Genomic DNA, 9170 nt, shown 5'->3' on the forward strand with positions numbered 1-9170 from the left:
ACAGTCTCACACACAATAACCCACTCAGACTCACACAGTCACACACACAATAACCCACACAGACTCACACTCTCTCACATACAATAACCGACTCAGACTCACACAGACTCACACAGTCTCACACACAATAACCCACACAGACTCACACCCTCTCACACACAATAACCCACCCAGACTCACACAGTCTCACACACAATAACCGACTCAGACTCACACTCTCTCACACACAATAACCCACCCAGATTCACACAGTCACACACACAATAACCCACACAGACTCACACTCTCTCACATACAATAACCGACTCAGACTCACACAGACTCACACAGTCTCACACACAATAACCCACACAGACTCACACCCTCTCACACACAATAACCCACCCAGACTCACACAGTCTCACACACAATAACCGACTCAGACTCACACTCTCTCACACACAATAACCCACCCAGATTCACACAGTCACACACACAATAACCCACACAGACTCACACCCTCTCACATACAATAACCCACCCAGACTCACACACACATTGATAAGAGAGCGACATTGTTAGGAAGGAAATGGACCAGAATCAATGAGAAGTTTCTATGTAGTACTGTGGTCTACAGGCTGGATGGCAGTTGAGTTATTTCTCCATGTAATTCTGAGCCTTTTTTTCAAAAAGATCATCATCTTCCTATGTGAACTCCATGATAAGTACATACATGACTAGGACAGGTTTTGAGGGATATGGGCAAAAGTGAGGACTGCAGATGCTGGAAATCAGAGTCTAGATTAGAGTTGTGCTGGAAAAGCACAGCAGGTCAGGCAGCATCCGAGGAGCAGGAAAATTGACGTTTCGGGCAAAAGTCCTTCAGGGATTATGTTCAGCATGGAGTGGTTGGACGGAAGGCACTATTTCTGTGCTATATGATTCTATGACTATGACTCTACTAAGAAAGGCTTACTTCTCCATGATAGTCTTCTGTGAATTTAAATAAAGATTTTTCTTTCCTCATTTCAATAGTATCTTTTACAAATGTAATATCATCACTCATTAATTGCATCAGCAAATTTCACTCAGCTAATTGTTCACAGTGATCTTGGATATCTGAATACTTCTATGAAAAAGAGGTATTTTTCTCCATCAATGTATCTTGACAGTGTGAAATGTAAAAGAACATTGACCATCTCTGGAACTTATTTATGGATATCTTCTGTAAACTATCCTTTTTCAGTCTCAAAGGTTTGCTTGTGCTGTGTGACTGATAATAGCTGGGCTAGTAGGTCCATATTTGCATTCAGCTAGTGAAACTGAAATTCATGTTTAACTTTGGTCTGTTTGAACTTCTTTTGAAGCTTGACTCTAAACTTCTCCAAGCTAGTCTGCATCCTTATAAAGTTCTCTAATTTGGTGCTTTCTCTTTGTGAAAGTGATCTTGAATACTTTCACAGCTTGCTGATGAGTGACAATTACACATTTCGACTGGCTGTTTTGTAGGTTACAAGTCTCTGATTGTTCATCGTGCTTGAAGCTCTTCTTGAGCTGCTAGCCCTTTAAGGGTTCAGGAATCCAAACTTTGAGGCTGTTCACCACACCCAAAGGTGCAAGATGCATTTTTGGAAAGAAGGGAGAAAGTGGTATAAGAGTATGCCCAATGAGCAAGCTGACAGTCATCGTAAGGCAGGAGTGGGTACTGCAGATGCTGGAGATTAGAGTCAAGGTTAGAGTGGTGCTGGAAAAGCACAGCAGGTCAGGCAGCATCCAAGGAGTAGGAAAAATCAACATTTCGGACAAAAACCCTTCATCAGGAATTCATGGGTGCTGCCTGACCTGCTGTGCTTTCCCAGCATCACTCTAATCTTGACAGTCATCCTAAGTTGAACGAGGTCAACGCACATGAATTCAGGATTTTTCCATAAACATGAGTTCATGGCAACGTATAATGTCATTGCACCCAGACTAGATTATGTGATGCTGTCAAGAGTAATGGTCAAGTCCTGAAGAGAATTTAGTGATGCAGGTGTCATGCCAGATATGAAGTGCACATCTACAACAAATGTTATACATTCATCTATGAAGACAGATAGCATTCTGTAGGGTGAAGTGATACAATCAAGTCATGATAACTGTATAAGGATGAGATCTAGTCAAGATCTGTATGCCCATCAAGGAGTTATCTGAATGTATAGAGACAATGGGCTGAATCTTATAAGGGCCTGAACAAAATAGTGAGATTTGTAGCAGAACTGCTCAAGATGTTCAACAAGGCTTAATTCGATGTCAGCACCAAGTCACTGCGTCACGTACATCTGCTAAGTGGCACAGTACGTCTCTCACTAGGCAGCAGTGAGTTGCCAATTAAAGAGCATTATAACTTGTTAAATGCCTTATTAATGCCACAACTCACCTAATTAATATTGTTTCCTATCTTACCAAATACGTCAAACAAAGAATTCTCAACAGGTAACTGGTGACTTCAGCTCACCTGGCAGCAAACAGCTTCCAAGCTGCTCAGCACCAATCAGCATCTCAGCACCAATCAGCATCTCAGGACCAATCCATGGGCACTAGACACATTCCATGGCCACTGGCATCAGATATTGGCCAAGCCCTCATGATCCTCATGTCTCCCCTCTGATCCATTTGCAGGATACTTAAGAAGTACTGTATAGAGTTGCAATGCCAGGTGCACCAGCAGTTAGCATTGAAAAGGCTGCAGCAAGGACACTTTGAACACAGGGACTGGCACTCAGCTCACAGATTGGGCCAGGCTGCATCTCAGGAATGTTCGCTCACTCTTTTAACACGTTACTCCATTAATGCCTTGCCTTGTCATGCCAATTAATGAAGTCACACATCCAGGTGGCTGCTTGTGTTTACAAGGGCCAGGTGTATCCAGGCTCTTCTTGCTGGTGGCAAGTGAACCCTCCCCTTGGTTTGAACATCTAAGATTTGTAGGCTTGCCAAAGGCATACAGGCTTGAGGGCTTGGCCATTTCTGGACTGTCCCAAGAGAAGATGGTGAAGAGCCTTTGTGTGTGTCCAGCTGGGTGCCTCATGGCATTGCCTTGTCTCCTTGTGAGGAAGGGGCAGTGAGAGTGTATGCAGGGTTCCCATCACCCTGTCAACATGATTCTGGTCCTGAGAGCAAGTGGCTTGGGTGGAGGGGTGTGTGCCTTTCCCTTGCAGTTTCTGGATCAGTCTCTCTAAGGCAGCTGCCAGACTGCCCAAGGAGGCAGACAGACAGTTGCATGTCTTACTGCACCGCTGCAGCCTCTGTGCAATGTGTCCCACATACCAGGCTGCTGCTCCTATTCCTCCCTGTGCACGTGGATAAAGTCCCTGCTTGTTGACACAGCAAGATCCTCTCCTGCCTCGGCTGAGCACATTCTAGCAGACCTGGAGTGTTTCTTCCTCCATCAGATGCCGGGTCATCGCAGTGAGATGCTTGTCAGCTTGTGTTCCCAAACCTTCCAACACTGACCACCCCACCCAAGGTGTCAGTAGCTGAGCTGGTGATGGGTGCAAGAGGCAACCTTGTCAATGCTTTCTCTGAGGCTTCCATACACTCAGCTTTAGAAATCATGGAGGTGGCGTCTGGTGGAGTAAAGGTCATGGACATCCCACTGCAAGCCACAAGGGACAGAATGCATTGTAGGCAGTTATGAGAAGGGGAGTGTAATGAATGGCACTGACAGTGGGGTTAATGTGAGAGTGGCAGTAGAATGAAGACTGTTATTGTTGACCTCCCTGCAGGATTGGTTCCAGTCTGCTGCAAGGGGCATGATTCTCTCTTTATCGTGGATGAGGGTCTTTTATTGGTCACCTGCCATCAATGTTGGGCCCTTTCTGCCCTACTGTGGACTGCCTATCCTGGAATGAGAGAACAGGAGGGATTGAGTGAGTTGAGAGTGGGTGGTATGGCTGTTAGTGCAAATGGAGGAAATGATATGAGGTGTTCAGAGCAGGTGAGTAGGAACCTGAGTGGATATTTAGTCACGTGGAAGCTGTACATCCAGCAGGCTGACCTCATTATCCATTTCAGAGAAAAGGTTGGTTTATGGGATCCATTTCAGATCAGTATGGCCTGTACCTTTTAGGGCATGACAAGTTAAATGACATGACAGTATGTGATGCTCTTGTATAAAAGTATCTGCCTCACCTTCATTCAAACTCTGTGTAACGGAGTCAGTGTGGTAACATTCAACTATGCAGTAACATCAGTAAGAACAGAAGCCGGACTGTATGTGCATGAACCTGATATGCCCTGTAAATACTTCGCACAATTCATAAAATTCAAGGTATTTGTCTCAACAAGAATGTGAACCTGTGTGTTATATAGTATGTAGATCAACAAATAACTGTAATTTTTCATGCTGCAGCAGCTCAGACATGGTTTCCTTCTTGACTCTCAACAAATCTGACTGGAAATCCAAAAACCCTGGGGCATTGTAAAAAGAGGAGGTGGGGGAGAGGGGGAGAGGTCCAGTAAATCAGGTCTCCATCTTCTTTTCTGCTGTAGTTGCCCAGGAGCCAACATCAGGTAAATCTACCCTTTAGGACTTCAGTTTTTGATGGTTGAAGTTTTGAAGATACTAAGCACAAGGATGTCCCATGCAAATGTACGCAATGCTGAAAGGTTCATAAATCAAGAAAAGCAGCTTTGAATTTACCATCACTAATGATATGTCACCATAAGATATTTTAAAGGGTATAGGAAGCTAATTATCTCACCCCCGATTACCAAAGCCTATTCGCCATCTACAAGGTAGAGTCAGGAGTTTGATGGAATACTCCCAACTTGAATGGATAAGTGCCGCTCCAACAACACTCAAAAAACTTCACACCATCAGGATAAAGCAGACTGCTTGACTGGCACCACACTCACAAACATTCACTCCATTCATGATCAATATTTAGTAGCAGTATGTGCACCATTTTATAAAATTCACCAGAGCTCCTTGATTAGTAACGTCTAAACACCATGACCAACACTGTTTAGAAAGACTAAGGAAACAGATACATAGGAACACCACCATCTGAAAATTACCCTTCAAGCCACTCATTATCCAGGCTTCAGTGTCACTAGGTTAAAATTCTGATGTCCGTTCCTAACAGTGTTGTGGTCTATCTAAAGCACATGGCCTGCAGCAGATACTGTGAGACCTGCTGAGTTTCCATAGCAATTTCTGTTTTTGTGTCTGAAATTATTGAACTTGATATTGAGTCCTGAAGACTGCAGGGTCGCCAAATGGAAAATGAGATGCTGTTCTTCCAGGTTGAGCTGAGTTGAGCCTCACTGGGGCCTGAGACATAAATGTTGGCCAGGGGACATGGTGGTGTCTTGAAGTGGCAGACAACAGGAAGCACAGGGTAATTTTTGCCAACAGAACTTATCGGTGTTCCGCAAAATGGCTGTCAAGTCTGCATTTCATATCCCCAGTGTAGAACAGACCACATTGTGAGCAGCACATACAATGGTCCCCAGACTGAATGAAGTGTAGGCAAATTGCTGCTTCACTTGGAAGATGTGTCTGCAGCCTTAGGTAATGAGAAGTGGGGAGGTAAAAAGGAAAGTGCTGCACCTTCTGCATGGGATTGCATGGAAGATGCCATGGAGGTATTGAGAGAGGAGGAGGAGTGGGCCAGAGTGTCCTGGAAGGAATGTTTGTAGCAAAATGCTGACAGGGGGGAGTGATGTGTGTCTGGTGATAACATCCTGCTGGAGGTGACAGAGCAAATTTCATTGTACTGCAGCAAAGATCCATTCAATCTAACAGATCTGAGCCAAACTTCATCTTCCATGTGAACTTCCTCTTACTTGTATTCACATAACCTTATCAACATATTCTTCTACGATATTCTCACTCGTGTTTATCCTACAACCCCTTAAATATATCTATGCCAATCACTTGAACATTTCCACTTTGGGTAAGGAAGTTTTCCTAACTTCTCTACTGAATTTATTACTTATCTTATATTTATAACCCTCACCAAATTCTGGTTTCCATAACACATTATGACTAAGAAGAAAATTCAGTTGGAACTATTTTGACATTAACCTTAATAAACTATGCAATTTCTTATTAGATGCATTACTGAAGCTGGATAGTACGTATTGGCTTAAAAGGCAAATAAGATTTATTTCTGATTACACAAGAGATTGATTATGGATTGAGAGGTAGACTGATGTGGTTATAAATAGTCAAAAGATACATTGTGGCTTGTAGCCATTTTGTTTAAAAAATGGATTGTGGAAAATTGGTGTTTTAAATAACTTTTCCATGATATTAGTTCATCGGTCTATCTCTGTGAGATTCTGCTCCTGTTTAATGCAAGCTCTAAATTGCCAATAGGAGGCATTATTCTCATTTTGTATAAATTTTTCAAGTTCATTTGAAAAATGAATCATGGTAGAAAAAATTGGCACAGGTATAAAGTATGCTGTTTGACTTCAATTGGCACAAAATTCACCCAGCAATCCATACACAGGTATGTGGCAGAAGATGAACTCATTTTCTGTTTTCTAATTTTGAGCACAAAGCTTTGCAATCTGTTAACTAAGATGATTTCGTAAGCCCTGGTCAATGTTAATATTCGCTTACCAATATCTCCTTTTACAATGATCGAATATAATATTTGGATAGTTAATTGATATTTGAATAAAACAACGGCTACCATTCAAATGCAGTCACATAGCAGTTCTTTAGAATGCACCATCTTGAAAGAAAATGAATTTTATTGACAGTTTGCAGCCAATTTTAGAATGGTCTGAAAAACAAGATTAAATTATATTTTTCAGCAATGAAGTGTTCTTGAATGTTGCTGAAAGATAGCTTTTTCTTCTGATTTCACTAAGATATCTGAAGCATCATTCTGTATTTAAACATTGAGGCTATTTTCCTGAGGCTAATGTGCCATTTACAGATCCTTCCATGTGATTTTGAATTACTGAAAGGTGAGATTTAGTCTGTCATCAATTTCTCCTAGGCCGCTTGAACATCCGACAGGCCTGCTCCTTTGATGGCATGTTCCTGAAAATCTCTTTTTGTTCTTTATCTATTTGAACTGACAGTGATCAGCGCCATAACAGGACAGGCATCTCTTGAGAAATCACCTTCCTCCCTGTCTATTGACAGATTCCTCTGTTCTGAATCAAACAGACCTTGTCCCGTCACTTGAATCAAGACTGGGGAGTAGCCTCCAATTAGACCTTGGGAGCCTTGTAAAATCTGCAACCACTTTTAAGTGTCTGTTCAGATTAGTCGAGGTGAGAACAAGCCCGTCACCCTTTACTTATAGCTCCCTGTCTCAATTTTATCATTGCCTCTACAGGTGCGAGAAGTGCGATCGGAGCTTCACACAAGCCACGCAGCTGAGTCGGCACCAGCGGATGCCCAATGAGTGCAAGCCAATAACAGAGAGCACAGAATCAATTGAAGTGGATTAACTGATTGACTGGCTGGAATTAAACTGCAAGGAAAGTCATGATTAAATGTCATGGACACTTAAGCAAAACCAAAGATTTCCTCTGAGCAACTTTCAATCAGTCCCAGAAAACCAAAAGCAGTAATAAAATAAGTAAGATGTTTAAAGATATTGATCTTGGCATGGGGAGAGAGAAAAACCGACCAGAAAAAAAAGATTATTTATTTATGATTAGAGATACGACTCATTTCAGTGGACAAAGTCAAAAAATGGGAGACTTGCATAGATTCTTAAGCCCAGAATTTCTAAGAACCTTTTAACTGTTATTTAATACCAAAGCTAGAAAGAAATATTAATTAGTGGATTCAGCAATCCACAGTTGTGACTGAGAATGCACATTGTTTTATTGCACCTTTTTAAGCATGACTTGAGGGACATGGCTCCTTTCTCCTTTTTTTTCCAATGGTAATGTCTACATAGTAATATGAAAAGCAAAACTTTGCATTTTGAATTAAAGAGTCCCAGATTCATTGTAAAATACAAACAGAGATCTGTTCAGTATATTTTCCTTGTCCAATTAGGGCTTTCTGCATTGTTCAGTACTCTACACCTTTCAAAAATAAAACAGTCTTCCTATTTTACTGATCAGACATTCAAAGTGTAAAACTGCATCAAAGCAACATTTAATGAAAATGTATTGCTGTAGGACAGCTGCCAACCTGTCTGCCAGCAGAGCCACTATATCAGAGGCACGTATGTAAGTTGGAACAAACATTTGGCCATAAATTGTCTGACAGAATAATAATTCAGCCTGTGTTTGCCTTATGGGTGAAATGCTTTTTTTGATTACATTATCCTGCTTGATTAATTCTTCTAAACACATCTATTACTTTTGAGCACCAAAATTAATGTAAAACTAATGAAAACATGTTTAACATTTGTTAAATTACCAATTCGGTACCAGAACACCTAAAATGCAGAGTAAAGACAACACTGAGCTCATAGCATCTAACACGTTCCAAGCAAAAGGATCTGTCTACACTTTCATGTTGTGTGACCTCCATTACAATGGTGAAATCAACCTAAAGTGAATGAAGTTTGGTCAATGATGTGACTGATGTGAGTCTGCTCCCAGTACTGAGGTCAATACTTGTGTGTTTGGAAAAAGGGAGCCACGCACACTGATCATTCTGGTATATCTGTAACTCGAAGAATGCATAATACACTTGACGTGAGAGAAGTTTCATGATTCTAGTCACTTCATTCAAATGGCATTGGTGTTTTTGTCCTTCTCTTACAGCACAAATGCACCTTTGGAAAAAATGTCTACCTATTGAATAACATACTCAGAATGTTTACATGTTTAAAAGTCATCTTCTGCACGGAACAAATATTGTTTATTAATTGCATCACTCCCCATTTTATTCACACACATGTTTTCATTGATTTTATTACTATAATAAGCCACAGAGAAAAATACATCAAAATGCTTAGCTAGCTACAGATGATAAAACACCGAAAATATACTTCTAAATTTTGCACTTCACCTTCTCACTCACTTCTGAATACAATGAATGACTAATATCAACCATTTAAAGCCAAAAAAACCTTACAATAACAGGATCTGACTCAGCACAAGAACCATGGTTAGTTATATTCTGAATCTTATACATAAAAATGTCTTAAAAGGTACTTCTATCCTTGAAACACCAAAACACTGGCCAAAGGGTTGATATTCAGAACACTTTGTTG

At 41.1% G+C, this 9170-nt stretch overlaps 1 protein-coding gene across 1 annotated transcript in view; it reads left to right on the forward strand.

The window, feature by feature from the left end:
* The window catches only part of LOC122565544 (putative histone-lysine N-methyltransferase PRDM6), a 219929-nt gene extending 211277 nt beyond the window's left edge, over window positions 1–8652 (forward strand). Inside the window, exon 8 of the mRNA XM_043721601.1 lies at window positions 7326–8652. Coding sequence (XP_043577536.1) covers window positions 7326–7440 — 115 coding nt within the window. The 3' untranslated portion in view covers window positions 7441–8652. The remainder of the gene's footprint in view (window positions 1–7325) is intronic.
* The last annotated feature ends 518 nt before the right edge of the window (window positions 8653–9170 follow it).

This window comes from Chiloscyllium plagiosum, chromosome 2, assembly GCF_004010195.1.
Source record: "Chiloscyllium plagiosum isolate BGI_BamShark_2017 chromosome 2, ASM401019v2, whole genome shotgun sequence".
Classification (NCBI taxonomy): Eukaryota; Metazoa; Chordata; class Chondrichthyes; order Orectolobiformes; family Hemiscylliidae; genus Chiloscyllium; species Chiloscyllium plagiosum.